Raw genomic sequence first — 23,352 nt, forward strand, 5'->3', positions numbered from 1 at the left:
TTGATTGAGCACCCGTGCCAGTTTCCTCTTGAAAAGCATTCATTTACTGACAGCAAAGCACATGAAATGTGCTGGTGAATTTTGCCTGGCGAAACATTGCTCTCTGCATCTGTGCCCACATCTTCTGGGGCCAAAGTTTCCACATTCTTGCCTCTTGCAGAGCTGTTGCGGTGGAAGCCTTTCCCCTTTTACAGCAACGTTGGGTTTTTTCTTTTTTTCAGTAGAAAGAAAACAAAGCTATTTTCTGTTTCAGAATGAAAGATGGGATATCTCTGGAGAGATTAACCTTCTTTACAGACTTGCTTTTTGTGGTTGAAAGAAAAAAATCTGTTATCGCTAAAATAATATAAAAAAAATCTGCACCTCATTATTTCCAGAAATAAAGCTGCCACAGTGAGATTTATTAAGAATTGTCTCGGGGTGAACTGAAGAGAGCTCCATGACCAAAGAGTTTGTATTTTAGAAAAAAAGGCAGGGAGACAATGGGATGGACACAGGGGGAGCAAGAAAAGGGAATTGCTCTGTAATGTTAGTAAGAAAGTATATTCTTTTCAGGAAGGCCTCTGAGAAGCAGCTTGGCAAACGTGCAGGAGGGTTTAACTCAGCCCCTCTTCACATGTTCAGTGCTTGGCTCAGTGAGCTCAGTCACAGAAGGCAGAGAGGGGAGAGAGGCACAAAGGTCAGGACTGGCATGGCCAGGGGAAATGCAGAGGGCAAGAAGCATGAGCGGGAGAACGCGTCCTGTCCTTTTCCTCGCGTACCTGAGCCCCTGGGGAGCTGCTGGACGCCGGTCCTGCTCCTGCTGTGCCCCCAGCGCCTTGGGAACAGCAGTAAAACTGTTCCTCCACATATCCATGAGAAGAGCTGTGGTTTGGCATTTGGCAGAGTCTCCGGGGTGCATTCAGAGTGCTGAGGCAGCAGTTTTTGTGAGCAGGCTGCTGCCACCTGGGGTGCCAGATCCCTCCGAGCTGTTCTGAGCCTCTGCCCCCTCCTGCACCTCTGGGCGGGGTCATTCTTTTTTTTCTCCTCGGCTTTCTTTTTCCGTTCCTTTTTTCCTTGGGGCTATCAACAGATACATTTCCTGATCTCTGTGTCTGCTTTGAAGACAAATTCTCACCTTTTAGTTACTGAAGGAATGTGAGGAATGAGGCCCCCTGGCCACAGCTTCCCACCCAGCTGGGAGCTGTTCCTACACGCTGGGCAGTGGAGCAAGGTGCTGCCCTCCCTGGGAGAAGGCTCGGGCCCTTGAGCACTGCGGGTGGGCAACACGGGGCAGATGGCAGCAGCATGGTCAAGGTGGGGATGGACTTCCAGGCCAGAGCTGAACATTTCACTCCTCTGAAATTCTCATTTGTAGTGCCAGTCCTACAGCTACAGGTCCTGGGCCGCCATGTAAGGTTTCAGCTTGTTTTAGTGGTTTTCTTGACAATTTTAACTTCAAGGGCAGATCCACGAGCAAGTCAGAGCGGAGAAGTTGCTGCGTGGCTGTGGGGGCTTCGGGGTGTTTGCAGCGCATATGGGCAGGCTGGGGAGGAATGGGGGGACCTCCCACCCTATGGAGCTGGTGTGACCCTCAGTGTTACTGTGTTTGTATTTCCTCTTACACCTGCACCCCTCAGAGGTGGACAAGGCAGAAGAGCTCTGGTGCATCCAGCTGTCACCCTGGGGACTGTCACTGCCCCTTTCAAGTAGCTGCTCACCCCTGCCAGGGTGGGCACTGTGCCAGGCTCTGGCCAGAGCTGGGGTTTGGGTTTAAACCACAGGCGGGCTGAGTTTGTGCTGGTGTACCCAGTCTCTGCAGTGGGCCAAGGCATTCCCTTCCTCCAGGGAACAGGTGAGAGCAGGGGATGTCCTAAAGTGCCCTCCCTGTTTACATGTGTGAACACAGGGAGTGACAGTGTGACACCTGAGAGCGCATTTGTCCCAAAGCAATGATCCAGTTCCCACCTTCATAGGGGCTTTGAACAGACACAGAGGAAGAACTCCTTTATGCAGTCATTATTCACCCCAGCTGGATGTGGGACTCACACAGCACATTTCATCCAGCTGAACTCCAATGCACTGGCAGCCTAGGCTCTGCCCACAGCTGTGCCTAGCACTGGGGGGTCCCAGAGCCCCCATCTCACAGCACTGGGGGCAGGGGGCTAGAGGGTGACGTCAGCCTTTTCCTGGCTCTGAACACCACTCAGGAAAGCTTTGCTGATGTGCCCTCCTTGCCACCTATGGATGACTGGCATTCCCAACAATCCAGCCAAATACTTCCAAGGATGGAGGAGACCCCACACCACCATCTGCCCTAGAGAGACAGGGAATGTCTATCCTAAGCTGTCCCAAGAAGATGCTCCAGGGTCTTGGAGCCCCTCTGCTTTGGAGACAGACTGGGAGAGCTGGGAGTGCTCAGTCCGGAGAAGACTCCAAGGAACCTTTCAGTACATAAAGGAGGACAATAAAAAAAGATGAGGAGAGAGTTTTTAGCAGGACCTGTTGCAACAGAACAACAGCTGTTGGTTTTGAGCTAAAACAGAGGAGATTCAGACTAGATATAATAAGGTTTTTACAACAAGGGTGCCTCCTGGGAGGGGGAGAAACCCCCACAATGGAAGTTGCACTGACAGTCTGCCTTCCCCCCCGGCTTTGCAGAGCACGGTTGGGGAGAACCGCTGGCTCCAAGGACAGCTGGTGCAGTCACTGCTCCGTCACTGCGATGCGCGCGGGGCGGCGCGGTGGGCACAGCACTGCCAGGTGCCCCCCGAGATGCTGCCTCGGGCCATGGCTGAGGAGCTGCAGAAGCTGCACATCCAAGACAGGTAAATCCCCTGTTTAATGCCTTTTCCGTGCAGATTGTTTGTCATACAAACACTGTATATTTGCTTAAAATCGCGTGCCATGATGTGTCCTTGGGGACAGAAGTTTGCAAAGGCTACTTGGATCCTGTTGTGGCCCTGCACACACTGCAGTTGTTTGTCATAAGCCTGGAAATGTCTGTGAAAGGGGGATTTTAAACTCATCATGAGTACTCAGAAGCTTTGTGAGATGGCTTCATGCTGCTGGGTGTTCTTACACCTCCTCTGCCAGATCAACAGTGCAAATATTCCTCTATTTTACTGAGGTGATTGCAGATCTATCAAAGTTTTGCTAATTATTATTTTTTTAATGCTGATGATTTTGGGAAGGTCTCACAGATGGCCTTGAACAGTTCATGTTCAGGGATAATGGTTTTGTGGGTCCGCTCTTTCTCCTCGTACAGATCTGCACTTGTTCAAGTGCTGTGTCACCTCAGGAAATACAACACAGATTTAATCACCCTCAAAACACTTCTCCAGAGGGTCTGTGGGTTTTTTGGAGCACAGGAGACTCTTGTCTGTCTTGGACATGCTCCTGCTTTGCTCCAAAGAGCTGCCCTCCTCATCCTTCTCCTCTTCCTGAAGCCACAGCAGCTGCCAGCTAGGAGCCAGGAGGTTTTTCCATGAGGGATAAGCCCACAAAACACAAAGGGGTGATTACAAGTGTGTGGCTGAGCCACAGACTGTGCATCCAGAGATAAAACCCATCACTACATCTCTGTGCTGTGGGAATACTGTGCTGTGGAGGGAAGGCAGGTGGGGGTGTGCTCTGCCCTGCATGAGGAGCTGGGAGAGATGAATAAACTCTTTTGTACTGCAGTTTACTCATCCAGTCATGATACCTGCTGTGGTAGCTGCTATAAAGTCAGCAGAGCCATGGAACCCCATAAAACAGTCTGGCTGCCCTGTCTACTGAGTAACACAGCCACAGGTTCCCAGAGGGAGTTCACACTGCACACAACAAGGTGGCAACAGCATATAAATGACATCATCTTCTCTCTGGTCACACCACACGGGGCTCCTGAGCTTTGCAGGAGAGAATATTTCTAGAGACCTGAAGCTGCACACCTTCATTAAATACTTTACACAAATATTGACTTCCCCATGCACACAAACCCACGAGAAAGAGTGTTTGTGCAGGGAGAGCTGCACTGCTGCAAAATTGGGCATACAGCCTCCCAAACATAAGGTTACTAAGTTTCCCAAATAATGAACCATTTCAAGTCTCTATGGGAAAGAGAGATTTCTCTATCCAGAAATGTGTGATCTGTCCAAGGGAACTGGATCCTTTCGATTAGTTTATTTTCTCTGAGAAAGAGCTGAGTGTCATGGGGAAAGAGACGGTCAGGATGAAATAAGGGGAGTAAAACTTTACCCTCTTGCTCCAATCCAGGATTTCCTCCTGGCTTTGCATGGCTTCAAACTGTTGCATCTGACTCTGTGCAGGGTAGAAGAGGCCACAAAAGCAGACAATTATGAGGCCAGTAAGAAGAAGGACTACTACCAGATTCCTATTTCACGGGAAAATATTCACTTTCTGCAGACATGGGAGGAGACCCTGCAGTGCTGGGAGAAGGTGCTGCAGGTGAGTGTTACCTGGGATTGGCCTGGCAGGGTGAGGGAACTGGAACTCCATATCAGGCTGAGACACAGAGCTGGATGTGGCCACTACCATCCACTGCCTACCTCCCCAAGCCAAGAGCAGCTGCTCCTTTACGCTGCTCTGGTTCAGGGAATGTGTTAGGAATTGTGCCAGGGAAGGTTCCTGTGGGTGATACAGGTGCTGTGAGAGTTCTCTGTGTCAGTGGCAGTTTGCACAAAGAGCTGTGGGTGCTGGGAAGGAAATGCTCATGTCCTGGACAGACTCTCCAGGCTCCTCTCAAGCACTAGGAGGCTCTGGGTGCAGAAAGTGTCTGTGTTGGCAGCCTGGACAGGTCGTTGGTGTGGACATGGAGTGGAAGCCTTCCTTTGGCATGGTGGGGAAGCCCCGTGTCGCCCTCCTGCAACTTGCACTGAAGGATGAGGTGTTCCTGTTGGACCTTCCACAGCTCCTCAAGCAAGCTGAGGCTGAGGGAGAGAAGGAGAAGCTTCCCCATTTCATCCAGATGCTCTATTCAGACACAGCCATCACTAAACTAGGTAATACCTGTCTCTCCTCCCCACTTCGGGGTTTCACACAGCCTGTTTTGTCATCTTTGTCATTCCTAGGTCCTCTTTGTGCTGTCATTCCCTAAATGCACTTGCCATAGAACTAGCTTTTGTGGCCTGAGTGTTCAGGCACTGCCAGGCCAGGAGGCAGAGACTAGTGTAACTGGGAATGAGAGAAATGCAGAATGAGAGAACCACAAAAAATCCTGAGCTGGAAGGGACCCACCAGGACCATCCCTGTTCCTGCCCAGACCCCAAACAATCCCCCCCTGTCCATCCCTGGCAGCGCTGTCCAAACGCTCCTGGAGCTCTGGCAGCCTCGGGGCCGGGACCATTCCCTGGGGAGCCTGGGCAGTGCCCAGCACCCTCTGGCTCAGGGAAGAACCTTTCCCTGATCTCCAGCCTGAGCCTGCCCTGGCCCAGCTCTATGCCATTATATCTCCCCATTTCAGGTCAGATCCAAGATCCCTGATTTAACTTGCACTCTCAGACTTGGGATTGTCCTAGCTCTCTTTACTAATCCCCAACTGATGCCCAACCTTCAGTGGTTCTGATCATTCTGGTGGGCCAAGCTGTCTGGGTGTGCTGTCCCAGAGCTGCTGTGCTGGACACCAGCAACCTCTGAATTACCATATGTGGTTTTTTGGAGGCTTTTATAAGGATCTGCTAAACCTGGATTTCAAGGGCAAATTAAAAAATACCTTTCCCAGGTTTTAAGTAAGTTGATCCTAAACTCAGCATATTTCATCCACCTCTCTTCTCTCTTTATCTGCAGGAGTGTCTCTTTGGAACAGAAGAGACAGGAGCCAGTCTTATTCCCCTATTTGAACATTCTTCCCACCGATGCTTATAAATATTTTGTCAGCATTTTGACTCTGAACTAGAAGAAGCTGCAATGCATTAACCATGATTTGAGTTTTTTTACCTGTGTGATTTGGGCATTTTCCTCTCCAGGTTATGGGATGTCTGGAGACCTCAGCAGCCTTGCAGCCACATGTTCTCTTCTGAAAGACATGGAGAAGCAAATGCAAGGTGTGGTGGATCTTCTTGCAGTGGACAAACAAGTAAGGATAAAGACATGGAGATGTGGTAAATGGTGTCTCCTGCATATGCTGGTGGATAACTGTCCTGAATCCACAGCACTGTCTGTTTGCATCCTGGATTGGCAGGGAGGTGGCTGCATGAGTAAAGAGACCATTTCCTCCAAAGGATTTGAGGTGCTGGGATTCTGTAAAGGAAGACAGAAGAGTTTTGTTTTCATCAACTATAAAGTTAAAGCTTATGATACTGACAGCTTTTTCACAGCCTTTATAAAAGCTATGAAAAGCTCGTGGAAATCCAGCTCCATTTAGCCAGGACAAGGTTTCTGATCTCAAGTTGCACTTAGGAAGAGGAAGTTCTTGTAGAAATTCTGTTACTCCAAGGCCAAACATTGTTGAAGCAGATATGATGGAGTTAATGATTTGTACAGAACCCTGATGTTCCTAGGAGGGCTGGAGTTCCTGATGGGTTCAGCACAGGAATTTGTGGTCAGCTGAAGCACAGCTGTCCCTGGGTTTGCACACAGGAACTTTCAGCAGTCTGTGAAAATGTTCAGCACAACCATTTTAACGGGTAAAATGTACAGAATGTGTTTGAGACTGTGGGTTGAGGTGAAGCAGATCTTTAGGATTGATAGCTTAACTTGGGAAGTGCTGCAGGGGCTGACATAGCTGCCAGCAGCCATTGCCTCAGTTTAAGCTGTGAAATGGCAGCTGCAGGGAGGGCTGCTGCCCAGCTTGTCATAGGAATGCCTTTTCCCACCAGGACTAGGAGGAGAAAGGTGCTGAACTGCCACTGCTGGTCCTTTATTGAGTGGATGCCCAGGAGCCTCCAGCATTGGTGAGCACCCTGCTCTGGTGCAGGGCTGTACAAGAATGCCCTGTTTTCCCTTCCTTGGCTATGGAAGAGATTTCTCTCCAGCCAGTGTGTTTGCTAAACAAATAACCTGACGCCGTGTTTATCTCGTGCCATCCCAGCCCTCGTCTGAGGGCTGGGGTTCAATATGCCAGGCATGAGATGGATGCGATAGGGCTGTTCCTGGCCCCACCAGCTGGAGCAGGAGGTGGTTTGGGATCTGCTTCATAACCAGGTGGTTTCTGTCTTTTTGTTTCCATCAGCTGCAGTGGGGGAAGAACAGCCGGAAGGTCGATGGACTGTCCCCGGAGCACAGCCACGAGGAGAGAGGGGTCAGACAACCGGAGAAGGGACTCAGCCTCCTGGTGCAGCATGTGCTGGGGAAGCCTCTGGATAAAACAGAGCAGCTGTCAAACTGGGAGAAGCGGCCACTCCGGGAGGAGCAGATCCTCTATGCAGGTCTGGCCCTGGCTGGGTGCTGCAGGTGCCCTGAGCAGGCTGTGTTTGGCTGTGTTTGGCTGTGTCTGTCCCCAGGAAAGTCATTAAGTAGCAGAGGAAGAAAATGGCTTTGCAGATTAGTTCCTGTTCAGAGGAGTCAGCACATGTTTTGTTTGTCCTTTTGAGGACATGACTTTAATGGTTGAAGTTTAAACTGTCCAGTGATTCATTATTTCCCTTATGAAGGAATTCCTGTGCTTTGCAGATTTTGTGTGATGAAACAGCACCTCACTGGAAACTCCTCTCAGTAACTGAAAGGAGGAAAGTCCACTTCCTTCTGCTTCATTTCACAGCCTTCCTGGGAAACAAATGCTGTGTTCATTTGTCACAGTGAGGTGCTTGTTAGAGCTGGGTTTGAAATGGGCAGATGTGGTGTCAGAAGCTGCAGCACAGACTCAGGGCTGTTGGAGGGACCCACAGAGTTTATTGCTGATTACCCCAGAGTCAGAAGTCTGGGACTAAATCTTTTCCTGGTGCATCAAAGGACAGTCTGCTGATGCAAGCCAGCCCTTTGTTAAATTCGACTATCCTTGAAGCTGACACAGTTCCCACAAAAGTTAATCACTGGGACTTGTCAGACTGGCTGGGAGAGTTTTCCTGTTGCCATTGCAGGGAGCAGCAGCACACGGCAGTGAGTGTGGGTAGGTGATTGCAAACAGCTCGGGCAGTACCTGCTCAGGTATTGCATCTCCTGGGGAAGTTCCCTTCCTGTCGAGTGGTGTGATAAGGAGCTGTGGGCAGGCTCAGGGACAGTGGTGAGGGACAGGGGCTGGCTGCAGCTACCTGGTGGTGGTTGGAAGAGCCACACTGCAGTTTGCATTGGGTTATTGGGTTAGAGTGGAGATGGTAGAGCCTCTCTTTAGGCGCTCCTGCCTTGACCCCCTGTGACTGTGGGTTCAGCTGTGATGCTCAGTGAGTCAGTCCTGGAGCTGAGGGCATGACCTGAGGGAGTTGCAGCTTCACAGTTGTTCACAGTGGCTTTTACAAAAGTGGGGGCTCTTCCTTGCCTCAGGAAAGCCTCTGGTTTACTTTTGAATGAGCTGAGGCTCACATTCTTTTCCCTGAAGCCTCAGATGCCTACTGCTTGCTGGAGATCTACGAGAGGCTCTGCAAGGACCCTGGGAGCTTTGGTCTGGGTTCAGACCTGACAGACAGTCTGGTGGAAAAACAGAGCAAAAAACCCAGGGCAAAGAAGCAGCTGAATAAACAAGAAGCACCATCACCTTCTGGACAGGTTTGTAAACATCTTCAAAGAGCTGCTTGTTGCTCAAGACCCCTGCAAAACACACACTGCTGCCCTCAGTCACACCATGCACTATGCACGCCTATTCTCGGGACTCTTGCAGCAGACATCCTCCTCAACCCTCCCTCCTGGGATGCTGTGCTCTCTCCTTGGCCTGCCTGGGTCCAGCTTTCCCTGCACTTTGAGGTTCATTTGTCTTTGTACAATGTAGGTGCAGATCTGCGTGCTAAGCGCAGTGATCCTTGCTTGTGGAAATGCTCCTTCCACATTTGGGGTCTGGATTCTGTGGCCAGGGTTTCAAAACTCTTACTTCCTTAGTTTTGCTTTTTACTGAGTTTCCACACCTTCCTTTCACACTGGGAATATCTCCTTTATTGTGTCTGGAGTAGAAGTCTGCAAAGTTAAAAGCAAATGATCCATCAAAAATGCCTTTCTGCTGAAGGCTTGTCTCTGCCTCCCTGCCCACTACTACATTCCATGAGAGGCCTCTCCCAGAAGTTTGTATTGTGGCAGAGCCTTAGAACTCCACCAGAGCTGTGTGACTCTGCTTAAGTATCTTGGAATGTGACTGGTGCCTCTCTCAAGTTTTACATTTAAAATGGAACCATTCAGTGGTTTGTGCACCTTTGGAAACCTTGGCACAAATCCCCTTTTGCTATAGCCTGAGAAGACTCACCATGTATGTCTGTGTATCCTGAGGAGCCCCAAGTGTGTGTGGAGTTCTAGAAGTCAGTGATCCTTTCCATGGCTGGGCTGAGATGCTGCTGACTGTGTCCACCTGTGTGTAAATGTGAAGCATCCCTTGGCCTTCAGCAAGCAGGAAAACATGGAGCTGCTCCCTGAGCACTGTGTTCATGGGAATGTTGTGTGGTACAGCAGAGCTGGGTGGCTGCTGCAGAGGTGGGAAAAGTGAGCACTTCAGGCTTCAACCACCTTGGAAACACACAGGTCATCTTTGTGTCCTGTAGAGTTGGATTCATCAGCCAAGAGGCAGGTGGTAAAATCTGCTCTGGGACACCAAAAAAAGCAGGCTTCTCCTGACTGCATCCTGCAGGACTTCAAGCTCTCTTTCCCACTGTTTCCTGGTCCACTACCTGAAGTGGGGCTGATGACTATTCTCTATAAGCTTTTTGCTGTCTGCTGGCATGAAACATGAGAAAAAAAGCTCTGTATGACAGTGCTGGCCACTGGATAAACACTGGCTGAGAGCCAGCTGCAGCTCCTGCACATCTGTTTGAACAGCAGCAGCAGCCAGGGGTAGTGTCTCCAACTCCCTCAGGTTCAGGGGGCAGCTCCATCCCTTGTCACTGTGCTCTGGTGTCACAGCTGCATCCACCAGGATCCTGCAGGAGCTGGTGACAGCCCAGTGCTGCAGAGCCCTGAGTGCAGGGATGTGGATGCTGGGAGCTGCAGCATCATACCAATGTTGCTCCTGTACCTGAGCTGGTTCCCATAGACAGCCCAGGTGGAGCTGCCTGGTGTGCCACAGCATTCCCAGCTTGGGGCCAGCTCCTGCAGAGCTGATCTGCAGTGCTGGGTCCCTGCATAGCTGCTGGCAGTGTCCTTCAGTCAGCCCAGCTGATTCAAGTTCCTGGAGTCAAAAGCTGGACATTGGAAGTTCCTTAATAACTTCCCTTCTCCATGAATTTAGCTATTGTACTTCTGGGAGCCTCCCAAAGCCAAAGTCCTCCAAGTGCAGGAACTCCCCCAGCAGCAGACATTTGAAATAAAACAAACAGAATTCAGACACTGCCTATTTTTAACCTTCCAAAGATAACAGAGTTGATGTGGTTGCTTTGTCTACCTGTTTCTCCCTCTGTCTGTCCAGAATCATAGCTTTGGCACGTGTTTATTAATTGCAGACTAATTTCAGGGAACAGCAGCCTTGGTTATGTTTCTGTGACTTCTTGTAGATGAAAGTCTGTGCAGAGGACTGGAGGCCAGGCTGGCACTTTTCCAGGGAAAGGCTGCAGGTCCCTGGATCAGGTGGCCAGCTGGTCAGGGAGAGAATGGCAAATGCAGAATTAGCACCATCGTGTTCTGCCCCCTGCCCAGGTGGTGATGGCAATGTGGACAGGATGGGAAGGAGGATCTAGGGGTGCTGCAGAGCGTGGGGAAGTGGTGACACAGATGGAAGGAGGCAGTTGGATGTGCTGTGGTGGGTGAAATAAATGCAGGGAGGAAAAACACAAATGTACTTGGAATCAGCCTTCTGCTCCTTATGGATCTCCTGCCTTTCTCTAGGAATGCCAAGGACCCAGAACAGAGCCCTCAGGCCCCCCTGCCCCCATTTCCCCCCGGGAGTTCAGCGTGATTTGTGACAACATGCTGCAGGGCCTGGGGCGCTACCTACGCTGCCTGGGCGTGGATGTCCGGCTGCTGGACAATGAAGATGACCACAGGAAAGCTGCTGAGGTGAGTTCACATCTCCATGAGGATATGATGGGGCTTACTAGGAAGCTGCATTGATGCTCAGGCTACAGGAGCTGCCCTGTGGGTCCCTCCTTAAATCCCTGTGCTGAGTCCCAGCTCTTTGGGTCACCCCTGAGCTCTGGCAGCTGGAATCAACTGGTCCATGCAGTGCTGTGTGGCCTTGGTTCTCCAGTTCCAGGAGAGAGGAGGGGAGCAGAGACTGCTATGATTTCACTCTTATATGCGTCTGTGTCATTGGCAGCTGGGGCAGCTGAGTCATGAATAAAACAAAAGTGGAGGGTAAAGATCATAGAATCACAGAATGGTTTGATTTGGCTTGGAAGGCACTTTAAAGATCATCTCCACCCCCCAAAGTTGTGACCAAGTATCTTTGGGGAGGCTGTGTGTTTGCAACAAGGCAAAAGTCAGTGAAAGGAGCCAACATTCACTTAGATTTCTAATGCACTCCTGTTTGGGTTTACAGGGAAGGTATTTGTCTGCCTTGTGTACAGGTCAGTTGGGCAGAACCATAATCCAAAGATGGCTGTTTAATACAGAAGGGAGAATGTCCTTAATCAATGGCCGTGTAACATTCTGGCTGGCCTTGTGAGATGACCCAAAAGTGATCAGCCACAACTTGCAGTGATATTTGGGAAAGGAAGAGGGGACCATGAGTATTGCTCTGGACTCCCATAACAACTCTGCCCCTCTTCCTACCAGTTGAGAGACAAATGCTGTTTCCTTTCAGGCACATTTCTTCTGTCCCAGGAGTGCAGATCGCAGAATCACAGAATCCCCTGAGCTGGAAAGGACCCACAAGGATCACTGAGAACAGCTCCTGGCCCTGCACAGAGACCTAAACAATCCCAATCCCTGGCAGCGCTGTCCAAACGCTCCTGGAGCTCTGGCAGCCTCGGGGCCGGGACCATTCCCTGGGGAGCCTGGGCAGTGCCCAGCACCCTCTGGCTCAGGGAAGAACCTTTCCCTTATCTCCAGACTGAGCCTGCCCTGACACAACTTCTGGCCATTCCCTCAGGTCCTGTCCCTGGTCACAGAGACCAGAGATCAGTGTCTGCCCCTCCTTTTCCCCTCACCAGGAAGTTGTGGCTGCAATAAGGTCTCCCCTCAGTGCCCTTCTCTCCAGGCTGAACATACCAAGTGTCCTCAGCCACTTATACAGCTTCCCCTCAAGGCCCTTCACCATCTTCGTTGTCCTCCTTTGGACACTCTCTAATGGCCTAATGTCTTTCTTACGTTGTGGTGCCCAAAACTGTCCTCAGGCCTCGAGGTGAGGCCACCCCAGCCCAGAGCAGAGCGGGACTATCCCCTCCCTTGACCAGCCCGGGATGCTCGGCCTGATGCTCCCAGGACACAGATGTCCCTCCTGGCTCCAGGGCACTGCTGACTCACATTCAACTTTCTGTCAACCAGCACCCCCAGGTCCCCTCCCATGGCGCTGCTCTCCTGCATCTTCTTCCCCAGTCTGTTCCTATATCAGGGCTGCCCCATCCCAAGTGCAGAATCTGGCATTTTCCCTTGTTGCACTTCAACTGGTTGATGATTGCCCAGTTCTCTAAAATGTCCAGGTGTCCCAGAGGGCCTCCCTGCCTTTGAGGGAATAAACAGAGATATCCAGCCCACATATTGTATGCTATCAAATGTGCATGGATCACCCGGCCTGGTGTGCAGGATGTTTCCTCTTCAGATGTCTGCTTGGCCTGAATCTGGGGCGGGCTCTAACTTCTGCAGAAATAATTAATATCTCCTCCCTGCCAAATTTGCACAAGTTATTTAAACAAACTGGCTCTCAGTGCCTCCCCCCACAGTCCCGTCTCAACTTCTCATCCCCATCCCTTATCGTGCCATGGACAGGATGTTTGACATTGCTTTCTCTATGGTGACTGGACAAACATCCTTTCACTATCAAAAGCCCTTGGAGTGTTACTGTATTGCAGAGCCTTTGATCTGGACTTGGATAATCAAAGATAAAAATAGACTCCTCCCACCCTGTTTTATATCTGGCTGGTCCTGATTGAATCAAAGTTGAATGTTGAGCCCCGCTACACCCAAAAACTTGGGAATGTTATTGCAAAGGCCAGAAGAGGGTTTGGATCCTGGTCACTGAGTACAAGACAGAGAGTTTGGGTGTTGTCCCAGCACAGTCTCAAATTGATGTCACCTAAGGAACAGCCAAGAGTGTACAGCATTAGTGTTTGATCTTAATTAAAGTATTTTCACTCAAATGATTTATCAGTCATACTACATTTCTCCTTGTTCCAAGAACTCCTGCGACACCTAGCATTTGCTCTTCATTGTTCTCATTCCTTTTCTTTGTTAAAGTGGCTTCAAGTTTTGGTGGCCAGATGGGTCTGGTCCTTCACCCTCTGTTTTTTGGGATCAAGCTTAAAAGCCTGAGAACTTCCTCAGCTGTGCTTGGGCAGTTATGGATTTTATTTATTTTTTTGCTTAGGCTAGCACATGCAGCAGAAATTGATTTGGCAACCCTCATTCCCATGGATGTGAAACCCATGTCCTGTGTTCTGCTTCATGTTGTGTTGTTGTTATTGACTAAATATTGTATCTTGGACTTGTCATAGTGAGTTTATCATGCCAGACCTGCAGAGGTGTGAGAGCAGAGCCTCTGGCATCACAATCCACTAGATCCCCTCTGGCTGACCAGATTTAATGGTGGAGTTGGCAGTGCTGGGTTAGTGGTTGCACTCGATGACTTGGGAGGTCTTTCCCAGCCTTAATGATTCTGTGGTTCTGTTTATCTGCTGTAAGATGCTACCAGCTTGCAGTTTGTGATTTAATGATGCCATTTAATTAGGACTTGACTGGAGAAGTGACTGATTAAAGTTTCCTGTCATAAGTGCAGATACGGAAAATCTTTAAAAATGGAACAACAGTGGAAATTTCATACTGAAAACGTCTCTGGTTAAATCTGTCCTTGCATGAAAGGCAAAGAACACATAGGCTGTCCTTACAGGAACATTTTAGCTCCTGTCCATGAGCAGCAGCCTCTCAGAAGGGCAGTGGGGGTGGTTTTATTAAGCCCTCTCACTCTGTGGTGTGGCCATGCTGTTTTTCCATATTACCATGCTGTCCTACCTGCTGTAGCATGTGCACACACCTGTGTGGCACAGCAGGTCTGCAGCTGGGGAATTAGTTCCAGATGTGCTGGACGAGTTCCTTTACCTGTCATTATTTAAAACCTGTGCACTGAGAGCTGGTGGGACCCACCACATGCTTTTCCCAACATGTCCTTGCCTGGCAGCACTGCTCAGTCCTGCACCTCAGGCCGGGCCTTTGCAGCACTTGGGGCAGTGGCCCAGACTGGCCTGAGCCTGGCTCTCTGCTCTATGGCCTCTCTGAAGAAGGGCTGTGTGCATCCAGCCATTCCTCCCCAGGGATTCTGACTCCAACTCCAGGCAATTCAAGGTGTAAAGAACGTGGGGATTCCATCTCTGGGATGCAGTTTCTGTGTGTGCAGGTGCTGTTTTTGGATAATCCACCCTTTGCCTTTGCAATTACTCCTATAAGCAACATGCTATTTGCAATTACTACAAGTTTCTTTGCTTAAAATTGTGGCCCATGCCTGTTGTGTTCCTACCCAGGTCTTTCATGCCCCATCCCTGGAAAATTCCAGGTCAAGTTGGATGGAGGCTCTGAGCAGCCTTACCCAATGTCCCTGCTTACTGCAGAGGAGTTGGAACAAGATGACCTCTAAAGATCCCTTCTAAGCCAAACTATTCTCTGAATCCATCTTGTCTTCTGCAAACTTCTCTTTGCAGAGAATCTTAAACCTATCTTTTGAATTTTCCAGATAATTGGAAGGGGATGGAAAAGTGGATATTCCTATTTTCTCTGAAATTTTGCAGAATCAGGCAAAGCAGTGGGATCCTTCTCACACCAACCTTATGAGATCACCCAGCAGCCTGAGTGACTACAGTAGATCCTGCAATGTTGTACCTCAGGAGCAGAGCAGAAGTTTTTAAGAAAATGTTGGTAGTCTCTTGCGTTTCTAATAAGAGACTCAGTGGAATCTCAAAACTGCTTCCGTTGAGTTCTGGGTAGGTTACTTTATTTATTTAATGGACTGTGCTCTTGGTCTTCAAAATCAGCCTCATCTCTAAGGACAATCTGATGCTAAGGCAAACCTGGTATCTTTTGAAGTATGCTAATAACCAGAAGGCAGGTAAAACTGGCTTCCTGAGGCTCCCATGCTGTGGAAGATTCCCTTGCAAGGTTACACCTACCCTCCAAACCTACAGGTGAATCAGCAAGTCACAGAGGAGGGCCAGGCTGGATGGATCTCAGAAGCCAGATACAGCAATGTGCACCCAGATCTAAATTGCCCTAGACTGATTTGGAGCCAGGTGACACAAAGGGAATTTTAATTCTGCAGTGAGCAGATCTTCACCTAATGGGGGAATCTAATCTTGGATCTTGTCTTGGCTTTGACTGGCTTTTTCCATATTTTTAATGTAGATGGCATTTTCCTGGTTTGCTGGTCTTTTTAGTCTGGTGGGGAGCTAAATTCACAGAGGGCAGATGAAGAGCTGTGTTGCTTTTAAGATCAAGACTTGGCTTTTGATGTTTGGTCAGCAGGAGGGGAAGGTCTTTCATTGGAGACCTTGATACAAATAGGTCTGCGCAGAGAAACAAAATTGGGTGGATGGTTTTGGTGTAACACTTAAGGCCATGTTATAAAGCCCTGTGATAACTCTGTGCAATTTATACTTTTCAGTAATACTGAAGAGAAGATTAGCGTTGCGGTATTGGGAGGGCTGGACTGAGGGTGCTCAAAGCTGTTAAGCTCTTGGTTTACTGACTCTTTTAAAAGAACCTGGGATTACAGGGAGGGTTTCTGAGTTTGGGCTCGGTTTTGTGATCCCCTTCTCTAGCAGATCCTTGTCTGGATATGTGCTTTCCCAGCACATATCCTGGGGCAGACACTTTCTGCCCACTCTCTTTTGGTCTGAAGCGGGGCCTTGCTGGCTCAGAATCACTGCAAGCAGGACACAGCTTTTCCTGTACTGCAGTTTGGCTCTTCAAGGATGTGTGGCATGCCCAGTGTGTCTTGCACTGACTTGGCAAAGTTTAACTTACAAATCCACAGCCTTGTGCTGCTGTTTTTCAGAACCTCCTTTGGCCTTGGTTCAGGATGCTTTAGGTTGTCACGAATCATCCTGCTGCTAGTGCTGGCTTGCAAACAGAGGAGCTCTGTCTGCCCTCTGTCCTCAGTCATTGCCCTTCCAGGTCTCTCTGACAGTAATTCCTGTGGGTTCATTCATTTCTCCAGGATGGAAGTTGGTTGAACAGACAGGCATTTTAAGGGCCAATCAGTCATACCAATAGATCAGGGAATGCTTTCTGTTCAGAAGGTCTGAGCCTTTTCCAGAGGAAGTTGATATTATCTCTGTAATAGATTGTGAAACTAGACCAATGCCCTCTTTGCAGCACTTGGGCTGGAGCACAGGTCCCTGACACCCACACCAAAACGCTGCCTTGGGTGTTCTTTTCCTCTCATTTGCATCCCTGACCACACATCCCCCCATGGTCCCATTGCTGCCTTCTCTTATTGCTTTTGGAGGAGAAGAAGGAATTGCATCCTTTTCTCCAGCACATACCTTCTGTGGTCTCAGTCAGATGTGTGCTATCACATGGCTTTTCTAGGTCTGCATGCTTCTTCCAGTCATTGTTCCAGAGGCAGTAAAACATGTTGGAAGAGTTATTGCTTTCCTCCTTTTTATTTGATGTTCTTTGCCTGTCTCTGCAGAGCCATTTAGATAAGGGGATTTATCAAGCTTGAAGTAATTAACACTGGATGCAGAAAGTTGGAATGGAGAGTTCCAGCTGTGAAATCCTCAGACTTACCCTGAAGCAAACATGGGTCTGGAGGAATTCCACATCCCTTTTCCTTTGTTGGCAAATCCCTGTGGTGATCTTTTGCTGTTGACTTACCAGACTTCCCCTCACTAATGTGCCACAAGGGTGCTGTGGTGGCTGCTCAATAGCAGAACTGCATGGGTAGTCTGTGCTGCCCCTTCAAGGCTCCTGTTCTTAGAGGTTTTTTCCTTTATTGAGAGAGAGAGGGTTGATTTTGAAAGAAATCCAGTAATTTTGGCTCTAGAAAGATGCTTTAGAAGTTGCTGCCAACTGCTTTCTCAGTGCAGAACTTTCAGCCAAAGAGTGACTTCACAACTAAAGGAGCGAAGCAGATACCTGAAAGCTCAGAAGAGGAAAAAATGAAAAACAGGTTGTTTAGCTGCCTGCATGGGGCCTTCAGAGCCCTCTCCCCCTTGTTTCCTGTTGCTATAGGTCCAGTGAGTCTTAAAAGAATGACTACCCAAGACAGAGCTTAAAAGTCACAGTTGGTATGTCTGGTGTTCCCTGGCTGTGCTCTCCAGTGTCTCTCTGGGAAGTGCAGCAGGACTCTGATCCCAAATATGTCTTCCTGCCAAGGGTAGAGAGGGATCCAGAGAGAGCTGCTGCACTCTGAACCAGATGAGAGACCTCCATGACACACATCTGGAGTCAGTGAAAAACATGAGGGCTTCCAACAGAATCCAAGCCAGAGGAGAGAAATAACCTTGTGCCTACTTCAAAGCACTGATCTCTTGTCAGCAGGATCAGATCTGAGTCCTGGTTCCCATGGGAATCCTCCTATTGCTGCAGCCATGAGGCTCTGTCCCTCCTTCAGGAGGGTGAGGGGTGGGGGGGACAGGTGTCATTCAATCATGTGAAGGAAGGTCAGTTACACTTCCACTCTTGCAGCTCCAGGCTGTGTCTCCCTTTGGCACCGACCCCTGTGCAGTGTTCCCAGTCCCATGTGAAGGTCAGCAGGGCAGGTGAGGAGCTCCCTCCTAACTCGGCATAGACCTTCCCCTTGAAGGACCAGACCTCTGACCAGAGTTCAGGACTGCAAGTCAGGAGGTGATAAACTCTATGGGAGATGTTCCCTGCAGCCTGGAAAGGTGCATTTTTCCTGTGTGTTGGGTTGCCAGGACAATAACACCATCCTTCTCTAAGGAGCATTTTTTGTTAAGGGTATGAAGTTTGCAGACACATTTCATGGTACATTTTTTTCAGGAATTACCTGTTTAGGTTTTTTTTTCCCATTTTCCCCTGTGCAGCAGAACTGTTTCCTTCTTTGTGACCCAGACTGTGGAAATAGAAATAGTCTGGGTTAAGGGAAAAAAATAAAAGATTGGTTTTAGATAGAATTGTTTCAAGTTGGAATGGCTGTCTGGACCATCTGTGGTACAGGTGCCCCAGCAGCTTGTTCCAGCATATTGGAGATGAGGCAGGGACTGGCAGGGAGGGGATGAGGGGTGAGCCATACATTGAGCTGCTGTTGCTCTCAGGAACTCTTGGCCAGGTGTGGACTGACACTGAGAGAAACACTTGATATCTCCAGTTCACCTTCTCTCTTCTGTGACTGCAAGTAAACTTGAACTCAGTGTAACTTCAGGCCCTGTTCATTTGGATTTTTACCATTTTTTTCCAGATTGCCCGACAGGAAGGAAGAGTCATTTTGACCTCTGGACTCCCATATCAGACTGTAAGTGTTCCGAGCTGCTGGCATGTTCCTGGCACTGATCGTTGTATGGTCTGGGGTATGCAGGGGACACAAGAGGAAAAGGCAGATATGAATGCAACAGCTGGCTTGGCTTTTTCATGTTTTCTCCATTAAAAGCTACATTTAGGATCTTCCGAGGTTTGTTGTTCTCAACCACCAAGGCTCAGGATGAAATGCTTTTTTATATTGATTCTCAGTCCTGCATCAGTGGCGAGTGATTGCTCTCCATTGGGGGTGGGGGTGGAAGTCAAGCCAAGCAATCCAGATCAGTGTGTTTCTGTCTGGTCTTACTGGCAAGGTGAAAGGCAGCTCAATTCCTGTGGTTTTTATCCCAGAGATTCTTGCTTGCTGGCTAGCTCCATACTGAGAGAGTTTCAGCCTTCAGAAACAATTCTTCAGGCTTGGAAGGGAGAGATTGGAAGGCCCCAAGCATGGGTCTTGTGGAAGCTGGAGAGGTCTTGTATTGCTCTAGATAAACAGAAAAGCCAAAGCAAAGCCCAGGCTTGCCGTCATTTCAAAATGCAGTGCTGAACCTGCCAAGTCAGTGCTTGCAATGCTGTGATGTCCTACTGCAGGTCCTTTGCAAATTTTTTACTGCCCAAAAATCCATTTGGAAGAGTGAATTCACTCTGGATGTGAGTTCTGTTCACATGAGCCTGGGTGCAGGACCTCTTTGTCATAAACTGTCAGTTTAAAGTCTCCCAGCTACTCAGGCAGCCAGTCTGAATATTTGCGTAATTGGGGTTGCTGATTTTCTATGGAAAATCTGAGTGTGGAATAAAACTCCCCCTATAATGAGACACTGTGAGGCAGGTGCAGCCACCCTGGAGATTCCTTGAGCCTACAGCTGGTAGAATAGGGAATTCAGCATTCAGCATCATCTTGTTTGGCAGAGCTCTAATTTCAAAGTACTGTGTAGGAATTGCAAAAGAGAAATAACTGCTTCCATGGTACAATACTCCTGGGAAATGTCTGGTTCCTTCGGTTCCCTTGCCTTTGGGTGTCCTCCACAAGGACAGGATGGCTCTGCCAGGCTCCTTTACTGGTGCATGGCTGATCCCACTCCTATGAGTCCTTAGCATGGTCATGAAGATGTGTCTGGGACTTCCCAGTGCTCATTCCCAGATGCAGTCTTCTCTGCAGAATGTGGAACAAACATTGAGGGACTGCCCACATCAACCCCTTCAAATTTCTTGGCCTTCAGGGAACTCCAGTTGAAAAATTTGTGTGAATCAGAGGGTCAGTGGACATTATCTCCATCATTGTGCTTTAACACACTCTGGGGGATCTTGCAAATTTTCATCAGAAAACTGGGATTGAATTCAGTATCCTTTTGCTGCCCCTGTCAGGATCACCTCACCAAATTATGAGTTAATGGGACTTGGATATATTGTATAGAAAAGAATCATGGAATTGTTAAGGTTGGAAAAGACCTATAGAATGATCAAGTCCAGCACCACCAACATGGTCCCCACTAAACCATGTCTTCAAGTGCCACATCCAGATGACTCTTGAGCATTTCCAGAGATGACTCCAACACCTCCCCAGACAACTCATTCCAATGCCTGATCACTTTTCTGTGAAGAAATGTTCCCTGAAATCCAATCTTGACCTCCCTTGGAGCATCTTGAGGCTATTTCCTCTTGTTCTGTCGCTTGTTAGCTGGGAGAAGAGACCAAAACCCCCTGGCTTCATCTTCCTGTCAGGGAGTTGGAAAGAGTGAGAAGGTCCACACTGAGCCTGCCTTTCTCCAGCCTAAATCACATTCCATACACATAAAATCATGCAGTGCTTCAGGAGTCAGAGCTCTTGCAGAAGTGGCTGTTAGGTTACCAGTTGTGGTGCTCAGATCACAATTCAGACTGTGAACACACACTAAATCCAAGCACTATTCAGAATTCAAACCAAACCAGGAGTATCAGAACAGCCCCACATGCCCTGACGCTCAGCCTCACTGGTGTCTCTGGTTTGCAGCTACGCTCCCAGGTGGGAGAAGGAAGGTGTTTCTCTGTGAACTGCTCCAAGAAGGCGAAGGAACAGGCGCTGCAGGTGCTGAAGCACTTCAATGTGCAGGTGTCCCTGAGTGACATCTTCAGCCGTTGCCAGGTAGGATGAGGCTGGCTCGAGCCCCGGCTCCTGCCTGCTCACCGCTCCCTGCACTGCCTCGGTGTTCTGGGCCATGCTCTCGGTGTCTTCTTGGTTCCCAAGAGTTCTGCTTGAACTTTGACAGCACCTGGCAAAGCCGTGAGAAGCTGTGAGTGCAGTCACATCTGTGACACCCACAGTACTGAGGGTTCAGTCAGAGGATCAGAGTCTCTGCATCTACAGCTTCGCTAGAAACTCACCTGTTTTTCTGATTTTTGGTACTTGGCGTGTGGTTTGGCATCAGTTATCATGGTTACTGTGTTTTCTGTCTAGGACACATGCTGTTTTAATTATAAACCATGTTTAATTATGACTCTGTGATTCTGTTAACACTTAATTAATAAGAGGAATTTCTCATAGGACTTCTTTTTTTTTCAGAATCTATTAGGTTAAATCATGTCCATGCTAGTTGATGACTCCAGATTGTGTTCGGCACTGGATATCTGTGGACTGTTGTTAAGAATAAATTTTAATTGTGTTAGCTCAAATCACCATCTCTTCCAATTTCACTCTTGTATTTGTTACAGCAACATGCCAAAATCTATACCTTCCCAAACTGCAATATAAACCAACAGGGAACTTCACTATCTCTCACCTTATCAGTGTTCAAAGAGAGAAAAAGAAGCAAGTTGATTAGAAAGTTATCTTTTTCTTAGGAATAAATAAGCCAGTGAGTCTGGCTGGATGCCTCATGGTGGAGATCTGGGGTCTCCTGGCCCAGTGGAATTGCACAAGTGGTGTAGGAGCAGACACACCAGAGTGTGTCCTGCACCTCTGTTTATATCCACTGTCACATGTTGAAACGGGATCTGTAACTTACAGAGTAAATGAGAGTTGTCCAGGTGGGCAGGTTGGCTGTGAGAGGAGTCTGATGAAACTCCCTGCAGCTCAGATCCACAGAACAGGGGTTCATCTTACTGCAGGATAAATGGATATGTTCAGCTATGGGATACTGCCTTCAGTCCTGTGGTTTTATTGTCCCAGAACAGATTGCAGTTGTTATACATACATATATTTATAGTGGCACGCTGGTTTCTTGGCTGTTTTAAATAAACCTTTAAAAAACCTTGTGGATTCTCCAATTCCCTCACATCCCATAAAATAGCAGTGTTCATCCTGATGGTTGTTGAAATGCCACAAAAATAAGCACACACACAAAAAAAAAACCCCATGCTGCAGAAAACTCTGTGCTCTCTAATAAATGCATGAGACCGTGCAGTAGACGATGGAAAACTGACCCCTCACCCAGGATCTGGAGTCTGGAACTGGTTAACTCTATGGGTTTAGTACATGATGTCTTAGTTTACAATATAAATAGAGGTAATCAATCTGGCTAGGAATATATACTAAGTGTTCTCTTACTTCAAGGAGAAATGCCTTCCCTGTAAATTGTAGTGGTGGAACAGCTGCATGTTTTATACCCCTCAGCATGGGAAGATGCTGATTTGTTAAACCTCTCCCTGTTCAGAATCATATTTACCTTCATTTAAGGCCTTGGCATTTTGGAGCTGATTTTGCTCAGCTGTCTCTGCAGACAGCACAAGTTTGTCTGTTGTGCTGCTGGTGCTCTGGAGGAGAATCCCAGCTTTCCCAGCTGCACTTCCCCGGGTTGTGTGCGAGGGGAACCATGGGCAGCACAGGGAGCAGGATCATCCTCCAGCACTGTGGAAAACTGACAGCCCACATGAACAGTGGCAATTTCTGCCTTCAGGAGGGTGCTCTGGGCCTCCATGGCCTACAGAGACCTCAGCAGTTCTTCTGTACATCCTTCCTAAAACATCTTCATCCTTCGCAAACCTAATTTGGCTTAATTAGGATGAAGGCTGTATCCTGAAACTGCTGAGCTGTGCTTGCCAGCCTGTCTGTGCTGCTCTGGGGCTGGGGTCTCCTAAACTGCTCTGAGATATGCTCCTCATTGCAGAGAACTTTGCTGAGGGGTGGCAGAGTGGTGACAGAGTTTTGGCTGCCCCTGCAGTGGGTGAGCATGGTGAGGACACAAACAGGGCTCTAGAAAGAGCAGAGTGCTGCTGTGTCCATGCTAGGCAGGAGGAGGAGGATGGGCAGTACTGATCCACCTCTCCTCTCTCTCCTGCATGGAGCTGGGCCTGAGCTACCAGCACATGATGGGTTATCTGTGTCATCAGCCATGGCTGTGTGTCACAGGAAGCAATGTGGCATCCTGCCTGCCCCCTCTATCTCATGGAGCAGGGCTCCATGGGCTTCTGTTCTGTAAATGACTGGAGTGAATATGGCAGCAAATGTTGTCGTAACAATTAATGCATGTAGTGCAGAGAATGTGGTTGCATTGGGTACAACAATTCAATGTTGTACCAAAGACTGCTGGAAAATACGTTTCCTCCGTCAGCTCCCTCAGCAGGGATGGACTGGTTCTCTTTTGCAGATGTAAAGAATGGGCTTGCTTTGTAACCCTGCCAAAATACTGCTGTTTCTTCTGTTAAAACAATGGCCAATATCAGCTACCTCTGACCTAGAGCAGTAAATGCACAGGGAGTATCATCCAGGGGCTGCTCAGCATTTCTGCTCCCACTTGTGCTGGGCTTCAGCTTGGTTGCTTCAGTTAA

General features: G+C 48.7%; 1 protein-coding gene across 1 annotated transcript in view; it reads left to right on the top strand.

Moving 5' to 3' along the window:
• Nucleotides 1–23,352, top strand: part of EXD3 (exonuclease 3'-5' domain containing 3) — a 244,574-nt gene that overhangs the window by 107,621 nt on the left and 113,601 nt on the right. The window contains exons 13-21 of the mRNA XM_062505658.1: nt 2,641–2,807; nt 4,290–4,428; nt 4,769–4,982; nt 5,946–6,055; nt 7,151–7,346; nt 8,453–8,619; nt 10,873–11,043; nt 18,554–18,607; nt 20,600–20,731. Coding sequence (XP_062361642.1) covers nt 2,641–2,807; nt 4,290–4,428; nt 4,769–4,982; nt 5,946–6,055; nt 7,151–7,346; nt 8,453–8,619; nt 10,873–11,043; nt 18,554–18,607; nt 20,600–20,731 — 1,350 coding nt within the window. The remainder of the gene's footprint in view (nt 1–2,640; nt 2,808–4,289; nt 4,429–4,768; nt 4,983–5,945; nt 6,056–7,150; nt 7,347–8,452; nt 8,620–10,872; nt 11,044–18,553; nt 18,608–20,599; nt 20,732–23,352) is intronic.

Source organism: Cinclus cinclus, chromosome 19 (assembly GCF_963662255.1).
Source record: "Cinclus cinclus chromosome 19, bCinCin1.1, whole genome shotgun sequence".
NCBI lineage: Eukaryota > Metazoa > Chordata > Aves > Passeriformes > Cinclidae > Cinclus > Cinclus cinclus.